Source organism: Ictidomys tridecemlineatus, chromosome 15, assembly GCF_052094955.1.
Source record: "Ictidomys tridecemlineatus isolate mIctTri1 chromosome 15, mIctTri1.hap1, whole genome shotgun sequence".
In the NCBI taxonomy this organism is placed as follows: domain Eukaryota; kingdom Metazoa; phylum Chordata; class Mammalia; order Rodentia; family Sciuridae; genus Ictidomys; species Ictidomys tridecemlineatus.
Window position 1 is genome coordinate 12,852,409 of NC_135491.1, and position 27,927 is coordinate 12,880,335.

The 27,927-nt window shown below is 51.5% G+C and overlaps 2 protein-coding genes and 1 long non-coding RNA gene across 4 annotated transcripts; 2 read left to right on the plus strand and 1 right to left on the minus strand.

The window, feature by feature from the left end:
- Window positions 1-14: 14 nt before the first annotated feature.
- On the minus strand, window positions 15-17,589 carry Bckdha (branched chain keto acid dehydrogenase E1 subunit alpha). Of its 2 annotated transcripts, none has more exons than XM_005336465.5 (9): window positions 17,434-17,589; window positions 10,198-10,386; window positions 10,010-10,096; window positions 6,902-7,010; window positions 3,136-3,297; window positions 1,769-1,975; window positions 1,422-1,563; window positions 1,040-1,211; window positions 15-573 (listed from the first exon to the last, which is right to left on the minus strand). In XM_005336465.5, exons 1-9 carry the CDS (start codon window positions 17,539-17,541, stop codon window positions 403-405), a joined length of 1,347 nt encoding a protein of 448 aa, XP_005336522.1. In that variant the 5' UTR covers window positions 17,542-17,589; the 3' UTR covers window positions 15-402. The 2 variants fall into 2 exon arrangements, with proteins under 2 accessions (XP_005336522.1, XP_077888131.1); XM_078032005.1 differs by lacking the exon at window positions 15-573 and adding an exon at window positions 634-675.
- Window positions 8,261-9,612, plus strand: LOC144370808 (uncharacterized). The gene is made up of 2 exons (XR_013430766.1): window positions 8,261-8,937; window positions 9,418-9,612. It is a non-coding gene; the product is annotated as an uncharacterized LOC144370808 (long non-coding RNA).
- A 338-nt stretch (window positions 17,590-17,927) lies between the features above and the next one.
- On the plus strand, window positions 17,928-27,291 carry Exosc5 (exosome component 5). The gene is made up of 6 exons (XM_005336464.5): window positions 17,928-18,236; window positions 23,109-23,222; window positions 23,731-23,852; window positions 24,994-25,134; window positions 26,244-26,333; window positions 26,990-27,291. Exons 1-6 carry the CDS (start codon window positions 18,089-18,091, stop codon window positions 27,080-27,082), a joined length of 708 nt encoding a protein of 235 aa, XP_005336521.1. The 5' UTR covers window positions 17,928-18,088; the 3' UTR covers window positions 27,083-27,291.
- The last annotated feature ends 636 nt before the right edge of the window (window positions 27,292-27,927 follow it).

The window sequence follows — 27,927 nt, forward strand, 5'->3', positions numbered from 1 at the left end:
ACAGAGACCAGAGGTGCTGAAGAGCTACAGGCAGAGCCGCAGAGTTTATTTACTCCCCTGACCAACTGTCACTGAGTAAACTCCATATGCCACCCTGCCATCTCACCCCACCCACCAGAGGAGGAGCTTCAGGTTCCTAGGCACTCTGGCCCCTGGGAGGAGGCACTGTAACAGGTGAAGAGGAGCTGACCAAGTCTCAGCAACTGCTGCAAACATGGCCCCCCAAGTGGAGCTGCCTGGAGGGGAGGGATGAGGAGTAGGAGCCACCCCCACAGTCTGAGGCACAACCCAGCCACCAGTAATTTATTAGAGCTGGCTGGGGAAGCAGTGGGGGTGGGCATCCTGCCAGGCCTCCCTCCTCAGCTCAGAGTGTGGCACCTATCGGAGTAGCTGGGGAGCATCTCACTTGTCAAAGTGGTCCAGGGGGTAATGTTCCCCATAGGTCTGGAGATGCCGGGCCAGGGACTCCTGCTGCTTCCGGAGCTGGGTGGGCATCTCCTGATACACGTCCGAGAAGAGCAGGTAGGGGCTGGGCTTCGGCTTGCGCTCAGCCTGCTCAAAGGCCTCCATCACCTGGGGGACACCAGAGGGTGGGAGGCATACACCTCCCCATGGCCCTGCCTCTCCCTGTGGGGCCTGAGCCAGGGGTTAGCTGTTGAACCTCCATGTTCCCATCTGGACAATGGAGAGGATGAAGACAAAGGAGGTGAAGTTAACTGTGTAAGACTGTCTCTGAGCGGATCTCCACTGCTCAGGGACTAAGCTGCCGCGTCCTCAGGCCACCCTCTAAATGGGGCACTCCAGTACCCTCTCCAGAGGTGAGGAAGTGGCAGGACAGCTTGCCCAGGACATTCTGCAAGATGTGGCTGAGGCCAAGTGACAGCCTCATACCACAAGCCACACCTGGGGACACAATGGGTTACCCTCTGAGTCTCTCAGCTTGACAACCCCAGATCCCAGCACCCCATTCTCCCAGAGCTCTTACCCATAGCACAGCAGCCCCCCGGCACGCCCAGCCTAAGTGACAGTGGCCCCTGACCTTTTTGCGTGACTGCTTCCGCCAGGCCTTCTCCTGCTCCTCGTCCCACCAGCCACGGCTCAGCAGGTAGAGCCTCAACCTTGAGATGGGGTGGTCCTGCTTGTCCCAGTAGTTGACCTCATCCACTGAGCGGTACGCCGAACTGTCGTCACTGGTGCTATGGTGCCCAATCCTGCCCAGGAGGGGCCCTGGTCAACTTGGGGCCCCTGGAGTAGGGGTCAGAGAGATGGGGGGACTAGGGAGGAAGGGGTGGAAAGGGAGCAAAGGCAGGGAGGGGGATGGCCCCCAGGTGTGGAAGCCACATTCTAGGGGCAGTAGTGAGGGAGCTACTACAAGTGGTAGCTGTCAGGACTGTGGAGGTGGCGACGGGACAGGCAGGCACCTGTAGGTCATGGCTTCAATGAGGAAGGGCTGGTTCTCTGCCACAGCCCGCCGCCGGGCCTCCTTGGTGGCATTGTACACAGCGAACACATCATTGCCGTCCACTCGGATTGACATAATGCCGTACCCGGGGCCTCGTGCCGCTGCAGGGACAGGGAGGCCCCAGGGCTCAGATGAGGAAAACGTGCAGTGCAAGGGAAGAGCAGGGAGTGAGGCAGAGCACTGAGCCAGGTCCAGAGCGAGGAGATGAAGGCAGAGCGAGGAGGAGAGCGAAGCAGAGCAGGGGGTGGGGAACAGCGCCGTGCGCCTCCAGGGCTCTGTCCCCAGGCAGGCAGCGGTGGGCCTTACCAATGCCGTCCCCTCGGTACTGCTCGGAGGTGGGCGTGGAAATGGCATAGCCGTTGTTCCGGCAGAAGAAGATGATGGGACACTCGAGGGTGGCGGCGAAGTTGAAGCCAGCGTGGGCATCCCCCTCACTGGCTGCCCCCTCGCCGAAGTAACAAATGACAACCCTGTTGGCATTGGCACGCTTGGCTGCATAGGCTGCCCCCACGGCTGCAGAGCAATGAGAGGGCGGTGAGCAGGAACAGACACACACACACAGACACATACACACACAAAACACTCTCGCACATGCCCCACCAGAACTTGGGCTCAGACTAGCTGTCATTAGACACAGACAGGAACCCCCCAGAGCCTGCCCACCTGAGTCTTCCGCCTCTCTGCCACCAAACACCACCTTCCAATTGCTCAGTCCAGAAACTTCGGCATCCCTGACTCAATACTCTGTCATCCCCCACATTTACCCACCTTCAAAATATAACAAGAATCCAAGCCCTTCTCACCCCAGGGCCAAGCCTCTGGCTGCTCATGCCTGAGTTAACCAGCAGCCACCTCACTGGTGCCCTGCCCAGCAGTCTGTTATCCAAGCGATAGCCCGAGGACTCTTAAAATGAGAGCCAGGCAAAGTGACCCAATGACAGAATCCTCTCCAACCCACAGATCCCAGAGCACTCAGGGTCAAAGTCCCTGCAAAAGGTAAAGATAACAAGGCCCACCCACCCTGCATATCCACAGTCCTCTCCCACCCCTCCCTGTCTCCATCCACCCTGTATAAAGGGGATTTAGGGTACCCAGTGAGCTCTGGGAGTGTGCCTGATTGGGGACTGAGGCCAACAAGGAGTAGAGACAGAACCTAGGCTCTGGGGTCACATGGTCCACGGTTCCAGCTGCTCTTCTACTCTCTACCTGTCAGGAGACCTTTAGTACGTCACTTGACTTTCCCTCCTTGACTTTAATTTCTTGCTCTTTATAACAGGAGTAATAGCAAATAATAACCTTTACCCCCATGGCACTGCAGTGGGACAACAGAAGCCAAGCACCTGCACAGAGCCTGGACCCTGGTGTACACGCAGGGGCACTCTGGCCTGTGTGCTCCCCCAGGAGCAGTGGGACGGGGCGGGTGGAAGCCTGGGAAACCCAGACTGTGGTCATGCTGGCTCAAGGCTGCTGAATGGGGTGAGGACATTACTGGGGCCTCCTCAAAAGGGTCTCAGATGAAAAGTACCTTGAAAGTCCAGAGCACAGGCCAGGGTCTGAGAGCAGCACCATCGGGAAGCCCACACACAAGCCCACCCGTGAGGGCTGGGGAAGGGACGGGGACCAGAAGGTGTGAATGGGTCTGCACACATGAGCATCAGGGCATGCATCCTCACCCTGAGGGATCTGGGTGGCCAGTGGAGAGGAGATGGTGACGAAGTGGCGCTCATTGCAGCCATAGTGGACAGGCATCTGGCGCCCCTTCCCTGGGTCACTCACGTTGCCATAGCACTGAGCCATGAACAATTCCAGGGGATAGTCGCGATACATCAGTACACCTGGTGGAGAAGAGGCAGCTGTTAGCCTGGTGAGTGGTTTGGGGGAATCACACCAACCCTGTGGGTGACCCAGGGGGGGCCTCTTCTTTCCCAGGCTTCTGTATCCCTGTCTGTGAAAAAAGGAACCAGAATAGAGCAGGAGAGGCAAACTCAGGACTCACAGGGACCCGGCAGGAGCTGCAGACAGGACTCATGGGCAGACGGGAAAGCAGAGGTGTGTCAAGAGGAAGGCCAATGTTCAGATGACAATCCGGGTTTTCAAAAGGTGGCAGAAACTCAGCTAACTAGCTCTTTCTTTCTCCTTCCCACATCCCTTCTCTTTTGTTAGGGATGGAACTCAGGGCCTCGTGCATGCTAGGGAAGTACTCTACCACTAAGCTATACCCAAGAGACTTATATTTATTTACTTATTTATTTGGTAATGGGGTGCTCTACCACTGAGCTTTTTTATTTTTTATTTTGAGACAGCATCTTGCTAAGTTGCTAAGGCTGGCCTCCAACTTCTGATCCTTATACCTCAGCCTCCCACATCACTGGTATTATAGGATGTCTGTTTCAATGAGAAACTGTGGTATTTTTTAGGTGTCTTTAATGAATACAATTCTTAAAGTACATGCCACCCATTCATATCTTCTGTTCTAGAGAGGTAATATCCTATTTATGGAAGTAAAACCCTCTTTTCAAACAAACCCCTGGTGGATGCCCAGCTCCCTATCAAAGGGAACTACTCTGGTGGAAGGGGCCCTGCCTGCTAAGTCAGAGGACGGCAGGAATCTGTGACTATCCTAAAACAAGCAAGGACTCTCTCTGCTCTACCTGACAAGGGGACAACCTCATACCCCTATCTTCATCAGTGCTGTGGATCAGATGTCCCATGGCTGGCCCTGAGGGTGTGAGCACCGAGACGCAGCTGTCTGATACCATGGTTCCCAGATCCCTTCCTTTACTGCCAAACCCTTTCTTCAGATGACAATTTAATAGGGTCACATTACATGACATGGCAGTCCCCCTGTACACAAAGGACGCACGTCCTCCCTGAATAACAACTGCAAACACAGGAAGATAATATGACGAGCGAAGAGCTGTTCCGAGCGTCTTTATACAGTCACTAAGTGAATACTACAGCATCCCCGCACAGCAGGCACGATCATCCTCTCACTCACAGAGGAAATAGACCCATTGCGCTCCCACAACTGCCTCCATGTCACGCCACCAAGTGGCAGAGCAGAGGGGAGCAAAACTCAAATTAAGACTATGTCAGAGGGGCTAGGGTGGTGGCTCAGTGGTAGAGCACTTGCCTACCATGTGTGAGGCACTGGGCTCGATTCTTGGCACCACATATAAATAAATAAATAAATAAAATAAAGGTCCACAAACAACTAAAAAAATTTAAAAATTGTGCCAGAGAAAAGCAAGGAAGTAGCTCTGTTTATCCACTCCGTGGATGTCCCCTGGGACGGCGATGGTGAACACAGCTCAGACTGCTTGGACAATCAGCTTTGAAACTGTGCCCTTCTTGAAACTCTAGCACAACTTCAACGTTCACCTTTAGTACTAGTTCCTTAGTTATCTTCTGTTCTAGAGGTTTGAATGGGCATAATACAAATCTGCAGGCTATGTGGCCGCACTGCACAGCAACCACTAGGGGAGAAAACTCTCAGGCTGGAGGAAAACAGGAGGTCTTGTGGAGCGCGGGAAATGGTCCAAGCGCTGCCACCAGACATCTTAAAACGTAGTCCCAGGCCCTTCTACATGAGAAGTACTGGGCAGGAGGCAGGAAGGTGTTAGAATTACAGCCTCAGGGCTGGATGCAGCTCAGCCGTAGAGCTCTTGCCTAGCATACATGAGGCCCTGGGTTCCAGCCCCAGCACTGCAAAACAAAAAATATATATATATAATCTCAGGACCCAGGAAACTGCATGTCCCCAGGAGATGATGCTCTACCTTGGTCCTTGCTGCCTCTTCACTGTCCTCCTCACTGAGTGCCACTCCCTGCTGTGCCCCATGAGGAGCTCTATACACAGCCCTGGAAGGGCACTAGGGTGCACACAGCAAATGCAAAGGCTGTCACGGGATCAGACTGCTGCAAGAAGGCACACAGCCTAGACCCACAACCTGTCTGATGTGGGTGACCAGCCTGGCTTTCACAGGTTAACAAGGATGCCTGCCTCATGCAGAGGGGTCACAGTCTGCCTGCACTCTGTGACAATTCCCATGTAGTAGGAAATTTAAAACAAACAGCACTTTTGTCTTCCAGAGCTCAATGAAGCTGGCTTTTTCTAAGAGGACTATGTTTCCTCCCATGTCACAGAGGACAACGGACTCACCCAAGCCAATAGGCCTCACTAAGGCAAGTCAGCTGGGAATCAGGGGAGTCGGCCTTGCCTCCTCACCCAGCACCACAGCCTTGGCATAAACCGTTCTGTAGCTGCCCAGTGTCTGGGAAACCTGATTTTCCTTGTGAATGACACTGAACCTCAAATATCACAAGCCATTTGCCTCACCTTAGCTCATGTCCAGCTGAAGGAAGTAGATGGCCACCCTCACCTGGTTCCACCTCCGTGCTGGAGAGATGTTCCAGAGAGAGGCCCCAGTCACACTATCCACCAACTCTGAATGCTCACCCTGTTCTAGGCTCAGTATTAATAGCTCTGCACCTACTGCCCCATGACTCCTCTCAACAAACATTTGGGGTTACCATTCCCTTATAAAGCAGGAAACAGCTGGGTACAGCAGCACATGCCTGTAATCTCAGCAATTCAGGAGGCTGAGGTGGGAGGATCACAAATTTGAAGCCAGCCTCAGTAACTTACCAAGACCCTAAGCAACTTAGCAAGATCCTGTCTCAAAATAAAAAATAAAAAGGACTGTGGATGTGGCTCAGTGGTAAAGTCCCTCTGGATTCAATCCCCAGAACTAGTAAATAAATAAATAAACAAACAAACAAGAAAACAAGAGTCACAGCATGGTTAAGTAACTTGCCTGAGGTTGCCTGAGAGGAAGGTATAGATTTGCCCCTGGCACATGCTCACTGATACCCCTGTGGGGTCCCTACGCTATCAACCACTCCCGAGTGCCCTCTTGCTGCTCCCTGGACTAAGGCCCCGCTCGGGCACTCGCCAGGGCTCAGCCATTTCCCTCAGGCTTGTTCTCTGGTCCTTCTTTTCACTCGCCCTCCCCAGCTCCCCAGATGGCTTCTGCCAAGCTCCCCGTCATCACCGTGTTTGCCATCTTCCCATCTGTCCCAGCTCCCTGGAGGACAGCAGAGCCTAGGAGAGGCCAGGAGACCCCTACACCAGGTGGACAGGGGTCCACGGCACATGTCGACCTTACTGCATCCTTCCAGCAGCCCTCGACTCTCCTCCAGAAGTGGCACAACCGTGGCTCAGATGACGGGTAAAGAGTGGGGAGAAGCAGAGTCTCACCACCACGCTTCTCAGCCTTCAGGGAGGGGATGCGTGCTCCCCAAAGTCCTGTCCCTGGCCTGACAGCATGGAAAGCTCTTCCTCTGGCTTCTCAGACCTTCGTGGCATTATGCTGCCCCTGGAAGAGCACCTGGGAGAACAAAACTGTGGACCACAACAGGGGCCCCAGGCAGACATACCTGCCTCCCGGTACTGGCCAAACACCAGGTCCGTGCTGTCCAGGGCGGCTGCACTGCCCACGTGGGTCCCCTCCTCGCCATAGTTGGTCATGTAGAAGGAAATCCGGCCCTGAGAGTGGAGGGGGCCCGAAGGCCCAGGCTAGGTTACACTGGGCAATGACCACCATGAGAATCGTACCAACTTCTGATGGCGCTCATCCAGTCTTTCACAAAGTTGGCCCCAGGCCAGGCCACGCAGGGCTCTCACCTTCAGAGGAACTGCCAGGATGGTCAGAGCCAGGGTGATGGGGTCTCTGGGACAAGAGCCCGAAGAAGGGATGCAGGGAGACAGCCTGGGTGAAGAGGGGAGATGCAGCTCCAGGCAGAAGAACGATAAAGACCACGATGAGTCCAGAAGGGACACAGGGGAGAGCAGTGAGGGAGGCGACACCCAGACCACAAAGCGACTGGCATAGCTGAGCTGTGCTCTGAAAACAGTGGCACCTGCCCCACGGAGCAGTGTGGTCACACAGGTGTTCAAGATTCTCCCCACTGTGTGTGGCACATGGAGGACCCAGGGCCCACGAGGGAGCGGGAGACTGGGGGCAGTGGCCTCGCTTAGCAGGCAGGGAGAGGGGCAGACAGAGGAGTCCTCAAAAGCTGAGCTAGCAGTGCCGAGGGTGCCCCAGCCAGCCCCCTTCTCTAGAACCCTCCAGCCCTAGGCCCTGGAACAGAACGCTCAGGTTCCCGGCCCCCTGGTAGCCAGACTCTTCAAGTTTGCTTGTGCTCTCTGGGTAAAGGACTCTACTGCTGGCATCACCCATGCCCCGCCCCCTTCTTCTTCCTGCCTCGCTTGGAGCCATGATGCCTGGACCTGTGGCAGCCATCCTGTGAATGTGAGGCAACAAGCACAGGATGAAGGCCAACTCGCCAACAATGAAACAGAAAGAGAAAAAGGGACTGGGTCCCTAGTGGTGCTGCTGAGAAGCTGAATGATTCTTCAGGTGAGACCTAGAGACAGCAGCTAAGAGGAGAAAGAGCTGGCAAGGGAAGGGCAGGGAAAGGGATGAGATAAAGGTTTTCAGTTTGGGCAAGGGGTGACTTGTGGCACCCACCCCTGATAAATGGACTGGGAGAAGAAGAAGAGCAGGTCTGGGAGAAAAATGCCAAGGTCAAGTTTGGACAGGCTGAGTTTGCTGCGGGACATCCAAGGCAAAGAGCCAAGTAGATCTAGAGTTCCAAGAAGTCTGGAGAAACAGGGAACTCCTGGTGTAAGATGGAGATGAGATCACACAGGACTGGAGAAGGTAGAACAAAGTGAGCTTGAGGTGGCCCCCTAAGGCCACCCCCTGCCAAGCCGCTCAGCAAAGCCCACCTCCATGTGCTTCCTGGGCCTGGTTTCAAGTGCTGTTGGGAAACCAAAACAGTGCTTTCTTCTAAGTGGGGAGCCAATTAAAGGTTAACTAGTCTTCCAGTGCCAACTGAGTGGGAGGACGGTAGCTGTTCAGTTCAGTATGGAGAGGGGCCTGACACAGGACTCGGGCTAGTGGCTAAGGTTACTGGGTGCCTAACCCTCTTCCCTCTGTTAAGAGAGGCACGATGGCACACATCTGTAATCCCAGTGACTCGGAAGGCTGAGGCAGGAGGATCACAAGTTCAAAGCTGACCTCAGCAACTTAGTGAGACCCAAAGCAACTTAGCAAGACCCTATCTCAAAATTTAAAAAAATAAAAAGGGCTAGGGATGTAGCTCAGTAGTAAAGTATCCCTGGTTTCAACCTCAAAGAGAAAGAGAGAGAGGGGACATTCATTCCACTGCAGGTAGCAACTAAAAGCAGATATTACTGAGAGGGACTTGCTAGAAAGTTCTATAATGGTTTGGGTGGGGAAGTGGCAGCTGAGATGTGCCATATCTGACCTTCCTCTTTCCTTCTACTTGCTGCCTAAAGTGAGACACAATAGAGGCAACTCTGGCACCTTTTTGGATCATGAGTGGACCTTGAAGATGGGAGAAGCCAACATTCTGGACATTAGATCAGAGCAGTGAAAGGAGGCCAGGTATCCACTGATATCATGGTGACATCAGACCCGCCACAAATCACCTGTACACTGATTTTTTTTTTTTTAATCCAAGAGACAAACTAGTTTATCTGTTAAGCTACTGCTTTTGATTTTGTTTGCTAAGGCTTTTCCTTGGAGTGAGGAGGAATCTGTCACTTACAGCTAAACATAATCCTAGTATACATAGGTTCAATTGTGAAAGTCATGGTAATCTGCCTCAGTGTCAGCCAATGGGAAAGGGCCTTACATGCTGGGTCTCACAGAATTCCTACCCCAGCCTTATGGGGTAGCATCTAGCATTATCCCCTTTTAAAAAAATTATTTACATTTTTTACAATGCTGAGGTAGCACTCAGAGATAAAGCAGCCTTCCCAGGGCCACAGAGCTAGAAAGGGGCAGAATCAGGACTTGGATCTTACAGCTTGCTCTAGAGCCTTTACTGACTCCTTTCCCTTTGCCATCTCTCCGTGAGCCTAGAGCTGCTCAGTACTGACCACCAGCCACAGCACTATGCCTGATAAAATGCCACCGATGCTCAAGAATGAAGAAGGCCAAGGCAAAAGAAAAAAGACAGAAAGATGTCTGAGAACTTCTGAGCCCTTGGATCCAGCTAAGCCTGCAAATAGGGCCCTGGGGACATGAGGCTGAATCAATAAATTCCCTGTTGGTGCACATTGGCTTGACTGGGACAGTCCTCTGACACTAAGTCTTCAAAAGACTGACAAATTGGATATAGGCCTTGAGTGGCCCTTGGACACTGCGGGAAGCACAGAGTGTCCACCCTGCTTCTCAGGTCTATGAGCTCTCCCAAGGAAGGGCCTTCTCCTCTCTGGCCTCTCCCAGCACAATGAGCCCAGGCAGGCACACACACACACCGGTGTTTTTAATGACTACATCCATCTCTCTGTCCTTGGGCTAGACCCCTCCCATACTTCCTCAAGAGCCCTGAGAGAATCCCAAGAACTCTAAAAACATCTCCATTCTTCTCTTCTCCTTGGGAGTTGTCCTTTGGCCAAAAGCACAAGTACAGGATAATTCTGACTCCCACCCCAGGCCTGTCCCCACACACCTGTCGCTGGGACTCATAGAGGATCCGATCCATGGTGTTGAGCAGTGTCATGCTCCTGTAGAACTTCAGCACCTTTTCCTGGGGCAACTGTGGACAGAGACACAGACAGATAGGGGCATATGAAACCAGAGAAGAAACAAACAAGGGACTTGGACATGGGGGGGAGGGGCAGAAGGGAGCAGCCTCACATTGGGGTCCTCGCTGGGGTTGATGATCTGGCCCTGGCGGTCCATGACTCGGTAGATGGGGATCCCGGAGATGACATTCGGCTGGATGAACTCGAGCTTGTCTACAAACTCTGCTGAGGCCCCTGGGAACTGGGGCTTGTCGTCCAGGGAGGAGAACTGCTGCTGCTGCTGCTGCTGCCTGGGAGGGTGCTGGGGAGAAGGCGGAAGGGGTACTGAGTCAAGAGCTGGCTCAACACCAGCAGCCACAAGACAGCATGATGGGTAAGCTGCACAGCCCCATGGGGTCTGGCGCACAGGGTGTGAACCCTGCTCTACTCTATTGCTGTGACACCTTGGCCAAATTACTACAATACCATAGAGGATTCTCATGTGAAAAATCAGGATGAAAATGACATCCACCAGCAGCAGAGTGTGTGCTTCACGTGTGTAAGGTCTTGGGTTTATTCTCCAGCACTAGAACAAAACAGGAACATCCACCCGACAGAGCTATTATAAAAATGAAATCACTTAGTCTGAATGGCAGGCTGCTCAGGAACTGGCAGCTGTTGCCACTCTCATTATCACAGGCTCAAAGTCTTCATCCTGGCTTTTGAGATCTCCCCAGTCTGGCCACAAGTCTCCTTCTGTCCCCCACTCCTACCACAGGCATGTTCAGACACCCTGACATACCCATTACTGACCCCAACGCCACATATCAGGGAGGCCAACCCAGAATAGAGCTTAAGTTGTTGAGTTTTTAAGAGTCAGATTATCGGGATTCGAATGTCCTTCTAGCTGACAAGGGACAGGGACTTCCCCTCTTCATGTGTCTCCTTTCCCCTCTATAAAATGGAAAACACCTCATGGAGTGCTGCAAAGTTTAAAGGAGATCGTGTATATTTCAGTAGACTATCTACAAAATAGTAAATGTTCAAGAAAAATGCCGGCTATGATGGTTTCTATCACACTGCTGCTCACCCTGACGAAGTGGCCTCCTCTCCCATCACCTGGCCAACTGCGCCACACATTTTGCTACCTTCTTGAAGCCAGGCCTGGCTTCCCCTGCAAGCTCAGACTGATTGATTCAATAAATATTTGAGCACCTGCTTTGTTCCCAGCCCTGTGCAGGGTTCTGGGAACCCTAAATATCTGTCCTTGCTACCTACTAGTAGGAAGACAGACGCTGGACAAGTAAAGCCGAGGGGACCCCTATTACCCTGTGGAACTTTCACATGGCACAGTGGAAACGGCAAGGCCTCTCTGAGGGAGTGAGGCTGGAGCTGAGCCTGCAGGACAACTAGGAGTCAGGGAGGGCGCATCCTGGGCAATGGGGAAAGAATATGCAAAAGACAAAGAGCACAGCACGAGGTGTTCTTCCCGGAAACTAGTAAGTGGCAAGGAGCCCTGTGGGGACATCATACTCCCCAGACCAGAAGAGGCAGAATTGGGAAAGCCTGAGAGCCCCGCATGCCTGCGCCACCTCAGCGAGTCCTCAGGGCATCTGTGAGGTGGGCTTGTTCCTCATTGCCTGGGAGGAGAGGCGGGAACCAAGGCTTGGGGAGGTAACCAGTCTGCAATGGGCAAAAAAATCAGAATTTACATTAAGACTGGGCTTCTAACCTGGGGCCTGAGATCCAGACCTCAAAACCCAAGCTCTAACCCCAATGCCAGCTCGGTTCTTTCCTTTCCACCGCTGCCTGGATTCCTCCCAGGTCAGCAGTTGTGGCTTCACTTTCAGGGGGAGCTAGAGGAGGACCAGCTCACCATGAGCTGCATCTCACGTGTGGGGGCTCACGTGTCCCCCTCCCTTCCTTTAACTGCAGTGAACAAGCCACCAAGTTTCCTGGGGGTAGCATGCAATGTATGTGCAATTATCTGCATTTGTGGTGGTGAGGAAATGACACTCCTGGCAGCAGGGCAGGTTGGGGCCTGACACACGGGCAGACATGCCTTCCCCTCTGACAAGGCAGCACCTGCTTCCCTTCCAAGCACTGGGCATGGCTAGGCCTTTACGTGGACCTGGAAGATTCCTCTGTTTTGTGTCTGTCTCTCACACATGCAAGTTCCAGGAAGGCAGGGGTGGCGTCCAGGTTGGCTCACGTAACAGGTTTTTGATGGCTAATTACCAAACGAATGGATGAATGAGCAGTTAAGTTCAGTGGCTCTGGAGTCAGACTGACCTGGATTCCAATTTCTGAGCTTACTGCGTGGCTCTCTGCGAACACTTCATCTCTTTGACTTCCCTGCTTCCCTGTGAAAAGCCTGCAGAGAGCTATGTGTAAAGTTCCTAGTCCATGCACACAAGGGGTCAGCACAGGTCTGAGATGGAGGGGGGTACTGTGTGTTTAAAAAATTTTGATCTCCAGCATCACCACCATAACCACCACCACAAAAAGGGGAGAAAGGAAAGAAAGAAAGAAATGGTATTAGAGAAAAAAAAACAAAACCTGCGAAGGTTAAAAAGTAGGAAAGCAGGGGCTATGGGTATAGGGTTCAGTGGCAGAGTGTTTGCCCAGCATACGCAAGGCCCTGGGTTCCAACCCAGCACCAAACAATGACCCCCACAAAAAAAAAAAAAAAAAAAAAGGAGGAAAAAGGGAAATGATGGGCACCTTGGGAAGAAGATGGGCAAAGCAGCGTGAGGAGGAGGACTGGCTGCACCTGAAATTAAATCGTAACACCAGGCAGTGACTCCAACACACATTGCCAAGGGAGAAACTGAAGCACAGGGGAAGTGAAGGACGCACTGAACGGGCCTCAGGGCTGATGTTGGGGAGGAATGTTTTATTACTTTTGAGACAGGGTCTCACTAGGGGCTGGGGGGGCAGGGGGGGTCAGAAGGGAAGGGGCTGAGGGCTGAGAAGAGCCAGGGTGTCAGAGCAGGACCATGGCCTAGAGTCTGGAAAGCTTCTGTAGGGCATCCTGGTGAGCCCGATACCAGAGCTGAGTTCCCACCATGAATTCCAGGCTCCTTTAGGGCCCGTGGAAATGATGGCCATCCACACCCCATGGTTCCTTGGAGGATTCAGTGAGCTCTGCAAGGGGCTCAGCTCATGGCTGAAGCCTGAGGAAACACTTATTATGGATGGGGTGCAAAATATCTACTAAAAGGGGGCTGGGGTTATAACTCAGTGGCAGAGCATTTGCCTAGCAAGTCTAAGGCACTGGGTTCAATTCTCAGCACCATGTATAAATAAAGAAAGGTCCATCAACAACTAAAAAACATATATTTTTTTTTAAATGCCTACTAAAGCTGGGGTTGTAGCTCCATGGTAGAGCACTTGCCTAGCACACGTGAGGCACTGGGTTCAATCCTCAGCACCACATAAAATTAAATAGAATAAAGGTATTGTGTCCATTTACAACCAAAAAAGAAAGAAAATTTTTAAAATGCCTACAAAAGGATATGACCCCACCCATTTTTTTTCCTTCAGTTTGGGCAGCTGGCCCAGTGGCCAGTGGCTTATGATGGCAGAGGCTACACATATTTACCAAAAGTCTTAGAACTACAGGGGAGCCCTGGCCATCTGTGCTGAATGGCCTGGTCTTGCCCAACAAGTTTGGGAAGGCTGCTGTGGGGTCATTCCCTCAGGCACCATAGTCAAAGGCACAGCATGAAGCAGACCTCAGGAGCTTGTTTCTCCTGTATACATCCTCCTGGGCTACCTTGAGGTTGAAATGAGTTGATGTGTACATGACCCAGCCCAGTGCCTGGAGCACTAGTGCTTGATAAAAACAGTAGCTAACAGGTGTACCAGCTGACCATTTTGGTCAAAGAGGCAGATACTGAACAATGGCCCCAAGGTGGACCTGAAGGGAAGGCTGGAGACAGGGAGGGATGAATGACAAGCAGAGGGGAAAGATGGTATGATGGTTAACCACAGGACAAGGTACACTAAACTGCCTGAGTCCAAATCCTGGTTCTGTGGCTTTCCAGCCGCGTGACACTGAGCAGGAACTTGTCTCCCTGAACCTGCGTGCCTCTCCACGGACAGAACAATATCTGCCTCACAGCTGTGGAAGGTAGGGTAAAGCCACTGCCTGCGTCATAGGAGGAACTCTCACCAGCTATGACCAGAGGGAGCAGCAGAATTATTTCCTAGAGGACGAGAATTGAGCCAGGCTGCTGGACACGCAGGGCTGGGACAAAGGCAAGGGAAGTGGAATGCTTCAGTACTAGGGAATGACAAAGGCCCCAAGTCTGGCACCCTGGAGACCAGGACAGCCAGAGCTAGCCATGCGCACAGGTGCCACACAAAGCACTTAATCTAAGCGCCTGTGCTCACTGAATCCCTAAGGACCTGCGTGAGGCCCCCTCCATCAGAGGTCATGGGTACCTACTACATGGAGCTATTGCACAGGGCACTGAAGCCCCTGACAGGCTATCCCAGAACAGCTAGGCTGGAGAAACTTTACTGGTAATGAGCATAGACTGCGCTCCAATTGTTCCCTGACTTCTAGCAGGGTAGGGCATCTACTCATTCCCAAATGAGGCTCAGAGGTGAAATGGCCCCAACAGGCCCAGCCCTGGGGTGGTGGTTGCAAAACTGACTCATGACTCTCTGTCAGTCTGAGTTTTTTCTTTCTTTTCTCCCTAACCACTAAAAACATCTGCTATAATAGCAGCAGAGGGAAGGGAATCAGGCAAGCACTCAAGGGCAGCAGGGTGCTCAGGAAAGGGGTGATGAGAGGAGAGGCAAGAAGGCAGGAGACAAAGAAAGGCAGCCCCATCCCTCCCCGAAACCTCCTGCCCTCATAATCTACTTTAATCCATTTATTACAGTAAAACCTCCCAACCTCCTCCCAAGACACTCTTCACCTCCACCTGGATAAAGCTGTACTTTCCACCTTCCAATATGGCAGCCACCAGCCATTTAAACTCATTAGAATTCAGTTCCTCAGTCCTGCTAGCCACTTTTATTTTTTATTTAATTTTTGCAGTACTGGGGCCCAAACCCAGGGGTACTTTACCACTGAGCCACATCCCCAGCCCTTTATTAATTTTGTTTTTTGAGTCGGGGTCTCACTGAGTTGCTAAAGCTGGCTTTAGTAGCTAGAATTATAGATATGTGCCACCACACCTAGCTTTGTTAGCCACATTTAAAATGTTCAGTAGTCACATGTGGCTAGTGACTACTGTACTGGATAGCATAAATAGAAAACATTTCCACTATCAAAGAAAGTTTTATTGGACAGCCCTGGTCTGCAATCTTTACTACTGTCCCTTCCCTTCACTCAAAAAAGTAGGGACTCTTAATCTCAGAACAAGTGGATTAAAAACAGGTGGAGGGAGGGCAAATGACTCTAAGAAAACATAAAATTTAGGGCTGGGGATATAGCTCCTAGAGTGCTTGCCTTGCATGCACAAGACCTTGAGTTCAATCACCAGCACCAAATATAAAATAAAATTTAAAGTAGGTAAGTCAATGAAAAGTAGAAACTTCCTTCTCACCACCCTCTCCAAAATAAACAAAGGAGAAAAGGAAAGGCAACAGAAGACTAAGCCAGGAGGAGAACAGATTTAATCAGTCACAAATGACCTTTCCCTAGTTTGCCCTCCTGTTCGCCTCCCGCCCCACTTGCTCAACCAATGGGCTCCTGGAACTGCCATCAGCTGCGGAGGATCTGATTTCTTAAAAAAAAAAAAAGCCACAGAGAACAGCCATTAACAGGAGACCATCCTACCTCCATTCCCCCAACCTACTCCTGTAACCCTTCAGCATTTACCTGCTTCAAATGACCTCCTTCCTGGGGACTCCTGCCTCACTCCTGACCTACTCTCTTACCCTGTTTCTCCTCCTACTCAGAGCTCCTTCCTACAGATTTCATCTTCCCTGCCTTATGAATTGGGGACAAGACTGCCAGGAACAATCTCAGAAGATCTTGAAAGATTCCTTCCAGAGCATCACCAATCCAGCCTGCACTCCCACAGAGTCACCTTCTTTGCTCTCTCAATCTCCAAGGTCAATTTCTGTCCCTTCTCTCCACCCTTACTAACAACAGTGGCCAAAATACCTACTGCCCTTATGATGTGTAGGGTCCAATTCTTAGCTCTTTATATATTTCCACAACAATCCTGTGAGGTGATCACTGTTAACATTCTACAGTAAGGAAAATTACATCAAGAGAGGTGTCAGGTTCAGGCCCCCATCCAGGGTCACACAACTGGAAAATGACAAGGCGGGATGCAAACCCACGTGATGTAGCTCCAGAAACTACCCACATAACCGTTCCTATCTCATCTGGAATTTTAGCTCATAGATCTTGCAGTTCACTGCTTTTCCCCCCTCTAAATACAGGCTTCCAACTACTTTTTTTAATATTTATTTTTTAGTTGCAGTTGGACACAATATCTTTATTTTATTTATTTATTTTTATGTGGTGCTGAAGATGGAACCCAGGGCCTCGCATGTGCTAGGCAAGCGCTCTACCACTGAGCCACAATTCCAGCCCTCCGACTACTTTTTATTGTTACTTTTGCGATGGTTGGGAATCAAACCCAGGGCTTTGCACATACTAGGCAAGCTCTAGCCCCAGGACTCAACTATATCTTTTTGCAGTGCTTCCCCTTAGCAGCATGTACCAAAAGCAATTCAGACCCTTTTGATAATTAACAAGGCTTTCTCAAGTGTTTTCGAGAAACGTGGGCAAAGGGCCCTGTCTGAACCTCCCTCCCGCTTTTCTCTCTTCATCAATTCAACAAACATATACTGATCATCTCCTGTGCACAATATCCACAACATATCTTAACTTTCCATCAGAGGACACAGGAATCAAACGAGTCTCTCCGTAATTGGCTTTCAAATTAGAACTGGGGAGAAAGAGCAAAGAAATGCAAAGCCCTGTAAAAGCTTGTGACAGGGATCTGAGCTCTCCTTTCTCTGTTTCAACAGGACTTTTTACTCAGAAGGAATTCTCCGCCCTACTTAGTCAGTTTCATTCTCCGACTTGTGAGGGGAAAGTTCTCCTGCGACCCTTGAAGGCGCCTCCCCAGTGAGAGGGAAAGAGGAGGAACCCCCATCTCAATCTCCACGGTGTCTCTCGCCCTCAGGATCCACACAGGAGCTGCCCCGCTTTTCCTTTCCTAAGGAGACGGAAACTCTTCCTTTAAGTGTCCTCTCCAATTCTCCCACTGCTTTTCCCTCCGTGACTGGTGACTGCCCTCCTTCACACCCTGCAGAGAACCCACACTCTAAAGATAGGTTTTACGCCCCCATATACCCCTTAGAAAAAACCGCCTGGGGCCTCGGTACTCACAAATCTAGCCAATCCCCGAGCCATAGGCTGCCGCAGCAACAGGAGGGTAGCCTGGCCCAGGCCTCGTCTAGGGCCCCAGACCCTAGCCACTGAGATCGCTACCGCCATCTTGGCTAATAAGCCCTTGTTGATCCGCCCCTCTCCTAGGCCAGACTTGAGGCTGCCCCACCATAAGCCTGATTCATATGCCAGCATAACCCTGAGAAAAAGAACACCTGCTTCCGATAAACGGCATCCAGGACACATATATGGTTGGATAAGACAATACATATTCCCAAAAGTTATTCTGATCGCTTCATTTTAATTACTCCCATAACTCGCAAAGAAGAGGACAACCTGACGGGAACCTCATCAGTTTAGGGCCGGGGGGGGGCCTTGGGTAGGATGAGCCCAAGCCAAGGCCCGCCCCCTTTTCGCTATGGTCCAATGGCTTTGCTAGAGTTAGGAGGTGGGAGTGGGCGGAGCCAGATTGTTGGTAAACGCTGAGACACGTGCTGACGCCGATTCTGAATGGGCCCCGGACGAGCGCGTGCGCACTGGGTACGCAGTCTGTACGCTCGTGCGCACCGGGTACGCAGTCTGTACGTACGTAAGCGCGCGGCGCGAAACGGTGCGGAAGCTACCGTGCCGATACCGGCACGTGGGGTCCGGCGAGATGGAGCGGGCGATACAGGCTGACGCCAAAGTCTATAGTGAGGCTGGAACAGAGTCCAGCCCTCGGGGCTCCGGCTGTAGCCTCCGGCACTTTGCTTGTGAACAGAACCTGCTGTCTCGGCCGGATGGCTCTGCTTCTTTTCTGCAAGGTAAGTTTAAATTAGAATTGTCTTGAGTCACGTATATCTAGGTCGTATTTATTTTGAAGTATGGCTGTGGTGTACCTTACAATGGAGTGCCCATCTTGCGATATTAGCTGGTTTATGCCCGCCCCCCGCACCGATGCAGAACTTCTTATCCGAGTGAATACTTGTGGATACAGCGGGATACACATTTCTCCCTCCTGATTCGAATGTTTCCTTCACCCTGTTATGTAATTCTCAGGATGAGACAGGGGCAGACCACCCCATAAGAGCGAAAATTCCAGAATAGGGAAAAACCTCAGCAAGGTTTTTGAGTAGTTTTTTTGCCCTACCTCCTACACACACATCCTGGGGACCTACATCACCTATTAAGGCAGATATGTTCGTTTACGTAAATATCCCTTCAACAAGCACATCAACACCTCAGGCTCAATTATAATTACACCGCGGCGGGTTACTTTAATAACTTTAAATAAACCAAGTAAATAATTTTTCAGATTGAAGATAATGTTCCTAACCTGGGTTGACAAATACCTTCAGCACTCCCACCCCCATCAACTGAGCGATGGAAAAGAGATGGGCCCCAGGCCCTTCCAACTTTGAGCTCATGGGGTATGAGGAGCTAGCAAAGGAGATGGAGAAGGAGCTGCCAGTGAGACAGGGGAAACCAAAAGAGGGTGGTAACCAGAACCGAGAGAACAGTGTTGGAGCTGTAAGGACTGCCCAGTCTCTTTCACTCGAGAGGCTGGATCATGTTAGGGTCAATAATTTGGAAGCTATTGGTGACACTAACAAGATGCTGCAGTATTGGGTCAAGGTAAGGAAGAACAGGCAGCAAGTGGAGACAATACTTCAGGAGTTCTGCTGTGGGAGGATCAAGTAAATGGGATGAATGTGGGGTGGAGTGAGGGGAGACTTGTTGGAGCCACATCCTGGAGAAGATAAGAGGATAGGGCTCCAGTGCTCAGGTGTAACAGTCCATCTGGAGTAACAGGAATGAAAACCCCAGCGAGGGGTTTTCTATTTGGGTAAGAATATGGCTTCAAGGCAGATTCTTCTGGAGCAAAGGTCATCATTCCCCCCTTGTGAGGGTAGATTGGGTTTCTAAGGAATAGAATCCCTCAGTTGTTTAGCCATTCCTCCCCTCAGGCCTCCCTGCAGCACACCTCTCAGGCTGGTTTCAGATGCCTGACTTTTCTTAGAACCTAAGGAACGAGAAGCAAGGCACTGTGGCATTTACTCCTGTGGTCCCTGCTACTCTGGAGGATCATTTGAGCCCAGAAGTTCCAGACCAGCCTGAGCAACATAGTTAGACCCTGTTTTTAAAAGAGAGAAAGAAAGGCAGCCCCGCATTCTAAACCCAAACCCACAGAGCCCTAGAGAAATGGAAATCCTTGCAGACACTCAAACGCTGTGTTTTGAGTACTTCTGGCCTCAGACTCTCTGGCAAAGTTATAAAAATGCAGATACCCAGAACTTACCACATACCTAGTCTGGCCTTGCATTTTCCCCCCTTCAGTGCTAGGGATTGAACCCAGAAGCACTTCACTACAGAGCTGCGTCTCCAGCCCTTTTTATTTTTTGTTTGCCAAGTTGCCCAGGCTGGCCTCAAATTTGGAATCCTCCTGCCTCAATCTCCTGAGTTGGGATTACAGGCCTGTGCCACCTCACCTGGCAAAAACAAGCATTTTATTTTTAATTCAAGTCATGCAGTGATTCTGATTGCAGGCCAATGTTTAGAAGCTGGGCTAGAGCTCCTGTGGATATTTTATTTTGTAGTTCTGGGAATCAGACTGAGGACCTTGTGCATGTAGGGCAGGTGCTGTATCACTGAACTGTACCCCAGCCCCCATAGAGCTTCATGGTTTTACACTGTAGATTGCAGGCTTGGCTGAATGTTAAAATTAGCTGGGGAACTTTGAGGCTCCCAGTGCCTGTGCCCCACCTTTGAGCAGTTAAATTAGAAGCCTTAGGAGAAGGACCTGGGCATAGGAATCTTTTAAAACTCCCTAGTGACTCAAATATGCACCCAGGGTGAGAACTACTGCATTATTGGGTTGCAACCAGTATTATTTTTTAAGTGGAATAGAGAAGAAACCATAAAGCACATCAAAGCAATAACGGGTAGAATTGTTTTATGCTGTCTTCATTCCATTTATACACATTTGTGTGAGTTTGGAGTTGTCCTTTAAAATGTGTGAGTTGTCAGAGAAGTTTGGAAACTATTATGTTTGAGTCCAGTCTTCCATTTTGCAAATAATAAAAAGGTCAGAGGTGTATGTGGCAGGGACTGAGTACCCAGGGACAGATTTGAGGGTAATGGGCTTAGAGGAAGAAGTTAGGAGGGAGGGAGGTGGGCATAGTGTCAGGGAAAGTAGGGAGTCTTTGGGAGAAGAGATAGAAGGGGAAAGGAATTCCCTGAATATCCATCCCCTGAGATGGGCTCCTTCCTGTGGAAGCCTGGTGCATTCAGCCCGCTTGCCAGTGAGGGAAAGACACCTGCAGCATCAGTTGGAACCCAGAGATACCCCAGCTGGACTAACACTCAAATACCAGGTGCAAACCAAATTAAGTGTGCAGGGGCTGGGGATGTGGCTCAAGCGGTAGCGCACTCGCCTGGCACGCGTGCAGCCCAGGTTCGATCCTCAGCACCACATATACACAAAATGTTGTGTCTGCTGAATTAAGTGTGCAAATCACCTGTATATTAATGACTCCATCTTCCTGGAGAAAACCCTCTATGTCCCCATTCTGACAGAACCCAGAGACCTGTTCAGTGGTAGGGATTCTGAGGAAGAGAAGGATGAAGAGGAAGGGGTACACCCAAGTAGGATGAAGTCCCGCCACACTCAGCAGTGAGGAAGAAACAAGAGAGGTTTAGGGCATACCTGTGGTGAAGCCCTCCCCACACCTACCAGAAGCCCCCCACTCCCATCCTCAATCTTTCTGCCTCTGATTTCCTTAAGAAGCTTGATTAGCCAGGCGCGTTGGTGCATGCCTGTAAATTCTTTGCTCAGGAAGCTGAGGCAGGAGGATCACAAGTTCAAAGCCAGCCTCAGTAATTTTCTGAGGCACTAAGCAACTCAGTGAGATCCTGTCTCTAATAAAATACAAAATAGGGCTGAGGATATGGTTCAGTGGTCCAGCGTCCTTGAGTTCAATCTCAGGTACCCGCCCCTCCCCCCCAAAGAAAAAGCAGCAGCTTGATTCACAGATGAGCCCAGAAGCTCAGAAAAGAGAAAGGCAGGGTGATGCCGATCTCCACCTGAGCTGCCTGGGATGCAGCAGTGGATAGTCCTAGGTCCTGTGCCGCTGACCCCGACCTCTCAGACCCAAACACTGTAGGACCAGGAGGATGATATCTTTGAATTCTGATATCCCCAGAACTGATTGAGAGAAGCAGAACGTTGAGGAAACAAGGTGAGAGGAAGAGGAGCCTGGGGTGGGGCTCAAGGACATGGCTTCCCAGCCTGCCTCCTGCTCTAGCTGTCTTCCCTAGCCTCCTTGTCCACTAAGAATTCCTTGTCCTGCAGCTTTTTTTTTTTTTTTTTTGGCAAGAGAAGGAGATGGGCCCAGTGACTTGGGAGGCTGAGGCAGGAGGATCACAAGTTTGAGGTCAGCCTCATCAACTTAGCAAAGACCTAAGCAACTTAGACTCTGTCTCAGAATAAAAAGGGCTAGGGGGCTGGGGTTGTGGCTCAGTGGTTAAGCGCCTCTGGGTTCAATCCCCAATACCAAAAAAAAAAAAAAAAAAAAAGGCAATGGGGCCTAGACGCCCCCCTCCCCAGTTCTAACTCTTTCCCACTCTTAGCTGGAAAATGGGGTTTTTAGTCCTGGGGTGAGGGAGACCTAGGAACAGTGAGCTGGTTCCTCCGCCTCCTTGCCTCCTTACCCAAGCCTCTTGTTGAGGACAGGAGAGTCATGATCTAGTGCCACCATGGAGAAAGGTGGGCTGTGCAGACCCTAGTCCCATGGGGAGGACTGGGTTCAGCCTGACTAACCAGTTCTCTGTAACTCTGAGAAGCTGCAAAAGTGTAGGCACCTGAACTGGGTTCTTCCAGTTCTCCTTTCTAACCGTCTGCTCAGCCTGTGGGGGTGAGGGATGGAAGAAGCATTGCCTCGGGCACTTGTGCGAGTGGCTGCTGTACCTCGTCCCCCTGGAGCCTGCCTGTGAGCTTGTTCCTTGCCACATATTTATTTGCAGTTTGTAGAACTGATCTATAGTCCAGTTTGATTTTTGTTTCTTAAACAGAAACAGGCAAGGGAACCTCAGTGATACTGAAATATGCCTCAGCCTCATGTTCAGGCAGGGTGGGGGCAGGGGGAGGACGGGAGACAGATGGCATATAGGCCTCCTTTCCTCTGTGATGGTTCTAGGGTAAAAGAAACTGCAGAGATTAAACAATGAGCTTCCCAGGGTGGGGGTCAGTTGATAATATGAGCTAAAGTCTCCTGTGTGCTCCACGTGGGCCAGGGGTGTCCTCTAAGAGTTGTGAGTGAGGTGTGCTGTGTGTGTGTGTGTGTGAGAGAGAGAGAGAGAGAGAGAGAGAGAGAGAGAGAGAGAGAGAGAGATTCTGGGGAGGGAACCCAGAGCCTTGCATGTGCTAGGCAAGTAAGGGCTGTTCCCCTGAGCTGCACCCCAAGCTTTGGACAGTGATTTACTCCTTACAAAAACACTGTGAGGGAGATGCTGCTGTCAACCTGTTTTATAAATGAAGAAGTGGAGGCCAAAGTGAAGTGGGTCCTTGAATTGTTGCCAGCAGATGGCAGGGGCGACATGGGGAACCCCAGCCATCGGTGTCCTTGCTGTTACATGCTGCAGATTGGGACCCAGAAGCAGGGAAGGTGTGACTAAAGCCTCCCCTGCTGTCTTCCCAGGTGATACCTCTGTCCTGGCAGGTGTGTATGGGCCAGCCGAGGTGAAGGTCAGCAAAGAGATCTTCAACAAGGCCACGCTCGAAGTGATCCTGAGACCAAAGATCGGGTTGCCTGGTAACTGGGCCCAGCTGAACCTCTAAAGGTCCAGTTCACTGGGGCCTTGGCCATCTCCTTCCTGCCTGTTTTCCCCAGTCTCTACCGCACCCGCGGGTCGCCACACTGCTATTTCCAGCTCTTTCTCTACCTGCCTCTTTGTCTCAGCATCTGTCAATTTCCCCCATCTCTTCCCTGTCTCCGGTTCCTCTTTTAACCTGTTTTTCTGCCCTTTCACCCTGTCTCCTTTCACTCTCCATGGTCTGGCCTGGCCGGGTGGGCATGGGCATGGGCATGGGCATGTGCCGCAGCACAAGACTTCGCTGTGTTCCTTCCTTGGGTGCTGATGGTAGCCAGGGTGGGTACCCTCTTCCCACTGCTAATCCTGTCATCCATGCAGGTTCCTGTGCCATCCCACAACGAACCTGCAAACCCCTTTCACAGGGCTTTCCTCCAGGTCGTGGGGCAAGTGGAAGGGGAACCAGGTAGAGAAGGGAGGAGCCTGACAACCTCCCCTCAATTTCCCTAGGTGTAGCAGAGAAGAGCCGGGAGCGGTTGATCAGGAACACTTGTGAGGCAGTGGTGCTAGGAGCGCTGCACCCACGCACCTCCATCACCGTGGTGCTCCAAGTAGTCAGCGATGCAGGCTCTGTATCCTTCCCCTGGCCACCCTCTGACAGGAAGTACTCCAGAATCTCTTCTGGTGGCTTTGTAACACCAGACACTTGGCAGGCACACCTTAAGCGCTTGCTGTGTGCCAGGCACTGTTCTGAGCACCTTATATACTTAAACTCATTGAATCCTCAGCACACATTCATGTTCTTTGTGTAAGTGGCTCGTCCAGGACTTAGGCCCAAGGACTTTGACAGATGTTTCAGATGAGGAAACTTAGGCTCAGAGAAAGGAAGTGCCTTGCCTAAGGACACAAGTGGACAGCAGCAGAGGCAGGACTCGCCTAAGCCTGTCTGACCTCCAAGCCTGTGCCAGTGATCACCAGCCTGCCCCTTAATGTGGGTCCAGTTTGTTGACACTGGGGGAACCCTGAGCAGGCAGGGCAGAGGGATCAGAACCTCTGCCTTTGAAAGATTCCTGTGCTTTAGGCAAGTGAGGTTGAGGATGAAGGCCTGAAACGGGCATTTCTAGAGGGCACTGCTGGTGTGTGGCCCATTTAGGTGGTCACTGTGTGGATGGAAGAAGGGAAAACCTGTTAAGAACTCATTTAAAGAGGTGAAAACTAAAGCCCAGGGGAAGCGACCGTGTTAGTGGTAGAGCTAGAACTGATTGATTATAAAGCTGAAGCCATTCTCCACTCTGCTGAGCCTAGGGATGAAAAACAGGAAACTGAGGCAGCTCCAGCCTGTGACAGCTCCTTCCTCCACCCTGACTCCCTCACCTGGTGTCAAGGATGACTGACAGATTCCTCAGTGTTGGGCCTGGCTTTGCCAGTGCCTGTCCCATGTCACCTTGGGAGGTTTCTCCCCTCTGACCCTGTTTCCCTGAAGATACTTGCTGTGTGCTTTTAGCTTACGTTTGTTAATATCATCATGGTTCCCATGTAGAGATGAGGTTGAGACTCTATAAGTCAGTTGATCGAGGTCACAGCTGAAAGATGGCAAAGCCAGGTGTGAAACAGGGCTTACTTGATCCCAGAGCTGCTTATCCCCCGCCATGCTGCCTTTCTGGGAACTGCTAGTGAGGTCTGCCACGGGCATTAGCAGGTGCAAGTTGCCGTGATCCTTCAGCTGCCAGCTCTCCAGTAGGTGTTCTTCTTAACTGTTCCCGTTGGGCTCAGCTCCTGGCCTGTTGCCTGAATGCTGCCTGCATGGCATTGGTGGATGCAGGTGTGCCCATGCGAGCCCTGTTCTGCGGGGTCACCTGTGCCCTGGACTCTGATGGGACCCTGGTGCTGGACCCCACAGCCAAGCAAGAAAAGGTAGGTATGAAGGGCTGTGGCCAGGTGGCTCTCGGCCTTCCTCCAGGACTCACTGTCTCCAAGTCAGTTGGCGCACGCACCTCAGCCCCAGTTGGCAGGCCCTGCTCTGTCCGTCAGGATTCATTCAGCTGCAAGTGCTAGAACCCAACTCAGACATGCACAAGCCAAACAAGAATGTGTTGGCTTTTGTTTCCAAACCCTTAAAGAACAGAGGTCTAGTTAAAACCAGAACTTCAAACACTGTCAGATTTCCTTACTTCATTTCTCATCCCTGCTTTTTTCTGTATATTGGCTTCATTCTCTCTGGCCAGCATCTTTCCTGAGGCCGAGGTCAACTCCATCCTTTCATATTAAGAGGATGGAGGACAGGTTAGGGATGTATGTACCTCAGTGATAAAGCGCTTGCCTGGCCTGTGCAATCCCAGTACCAAAAAAAAAAAAAAGATCCAAAGGCTAGAAAGCTTTCTTTACCCACTCAGGCTTGCAGTGCCCTAAGGTCCTTGTTCTTTGGGATTTTCTCATGGTCTTAGCCAGTCAGGAAAACCACACAACACTTGGGGTACTTAGGATGGAGGTATTTAATATAGGGGATTGGTAAGGACAATGTTGGAAGAGTCTTGAGAGGCCAAGGGGAAGGCTGCAGTACTATTGGAGACATTGTTGCAGTTGGTTCTTGATGCTCAAAAGATGTCCTGCCTCAATCCTGGATGCTGAAGTGCAGAACCCCTGTCACCTCTGTGGCTATTACAGCAGCTGCCACTGTCAGAATGAGGACTGAGATGCTCTTCCCCATTTCCCAAGAGATTTTCTTTACTGGTTGAGCTAACAGCAAGAGAGTCTAAAGAATATGATCCACTGGTCTCCAGCCCTTGCAGAGCATGGAGCTTAGAAAGGGGGTTGACTGCTGGAAAGGAGCCTGGTAAATGACTCGCACTGGCTCCTCTAAGGGGCAGGTGTGGCAGCTGGTTGGAATCAGGAGCATGGGGACCAGTTCTACAAAGGACATAACTGTTACCCAGGATCAGAGTAATATATAGACAAAACAGCTGCACTTGAAATGTGGGAAAGCAGGGCTTTGAGGTCTTCTACCTTCTACCTCTTGTCCCTAGGAAGCGCGAGCAGTCCTGACCTTTGCTCTAGACAGTGTGGAACAGAAGCTACTCATGTCCACCACCAAGGGGCTCTACTCTGATGCCGAGGTACCAGCATGGGGTGGGGTGAAATCCCAGGGGGTAGGGGCTTCAATGTTTGTAACCATGGAAACCTTGGTGGAAATTTGGAGGGAAGCCCAATATGTGAGATAGGAAAAAAGGTGGAACATGGTTTGAAAGTGGGAGGCAGAGCTTCTGAGGGCCCTCAGCTTTAAGCTCAGAGGGCAGGGTCTCTAAGGTACTGAACTTGGAACTATGGGGCGAGATGGTTGCATTTCCAACCTGGCCCTTCCTACAGACTTAGGAACATGTGGCAGTAAAGATTGGAGGTCTCTGACACCATGGCTCCAAATCCCAAGGTCTGACCAGCTCATTGAGCTCTGAGGAGCCGTGGCTCCGCAAGGTTGGGGTATCTTCCAGGGTGTCTGAATGCTGCTCCCATTGGTCTCAGGTCTGGTTGCTGCCAGCCTCAGATCCCTGAAGCTTCTTCCTCCTGCTCCCCACTAAGAAAGCTTATAAAGTGGGAGAGAAGTGCACTAGAGATAATCCCCTCCCCACCTGCCTTGCCTGGGGTGGGAAGGGGAGTGGTCGGCTGCGGGGTGGGGCTTGGAGTCAGTGGGGTCCAGGAACCTCTTGGGCCTGCTGGGCTGCAGATGGGTGTGGGGCGAGGCGAGGCCCTGGCACTGACTCGCCTCTTCTGCCAGCTCCAGCAGTGCCTGGCTGCTGCCCAGGCCGCCTCACAGCACGTCTTCCGCTTCTACCGGGAATCGCTGCAGAGGCGCTACTCCAAGAGCTGAGGCCAGCCGCGCAGGGCGCCCCTCCCACTGCCACCATCTTCAGGCTGGACAAAGCCAGTGCCCAGCCTGCCCTCTCTGTCCAGGGTGCCCATGTGGCCTTTGGCACCACAGCTGCAGGACTTCTATTGGGAGGGGCTTGGCCCCTGACAGCCAGCCTAGGTTATAGACCCCTCCTCCCAAGGACGGCATTAAAGGAGTCCCCGTGTTGATGAATGAGTCGGTATCCACTCAGTGTCCAGCTGAACACCTACTGCGTCGAGCCCTGCTGGGTACTGAGAACCTGGCAGTGAACCAGACTCTGGGCCTGTGTTCTAGAAGCAGTGGGGTGAGGAAACAAAAAAATTGCTGGTAAATGTGACAAAAAACAAGAAGTAAGGAATGAGACTTTGGGAGAGTCATTTGGGGAGAGGCAGATGTAATTCATGAATGGAGACACCAAGCAGGGGATCCCTGAGGGGAGCCCTGCAGGAAAAAAGGGAACAAGTTCTTGTGTAACAGGAGAGAGTGCCCCAGGGACCAAGGACCAGCCAGTGTGATGAGTGGAATGAGAAGGGCAGGAAAGGGAGACAACATGAACGGGGGACCCTGCGGGACCTCGTGAGCCACAGGAGGAATCTGGCCGAGTGCTGCTTTAACCCACCAGCAACCCCATGAGGTGGGGCTCATTTGGAGATGAGGAAATAAGCTCAGAAGCCAGTTAGCTGCCAAGGTCACCAGCTAGTCTGCAGAGGAACCAGCATCCCCCCACCCCAGTCCAGTCGCAGAGCCCTTCCTATTTAGATAAAACCCAGGGACCCCAGGAAGACCTGCAGGCTGGGTATCACCCCTCTGCAAATAGCAATTGA

Excerpts from the sequence above, each read along its gene's own strand:
- Bckdha (XM_005336465.5), bottom strand. The coding sequence starts at position 17,541 with ATGGCGGTAGCGATCTCAGTGGCTAGGGTCTGGGGCCCTAGACGAGGC. Across the intron at positions 1,564-1,768 it reads GTACCGAGGGGACGGCATTG|CGGCACGAGGCCCCGGGTAC; the intron begins GTAAGGCCCACC and ends CTGTCCCTGCAG. Across the intron at positions 1,212-1,421 it reads ATTGAAGCCATGACCTACAG|GATTGGGCACCATAGCACCA; the intron begins GTGCCTGCCTGT and ends CCTCCTGGGCAG.
- Exosc5 (XM_005336464.5), top strand. The coding sequence starts at position 18,089 with ATGGAGCGGGCGATACAGGCTGACGCCAAAGTCTATAGTGAGGCTGGA. Across the intron at positions 18,237-23,108 it reads CTCTGCTTCTTTTCTGCAAG|GTGATACCTCTGTCCTGGCA; the intron begins GTAAGTTTAAAT and ends CTGTCTTCCCAG. Across the intron at positions 23,223-23,730 it reads ACCAAAGATCGGGTTGCCTG|GTGTAGCAGAGAAGAGCCGG; the intron begins GTAACTGGGCCC and ends CAATTTCCCTAG.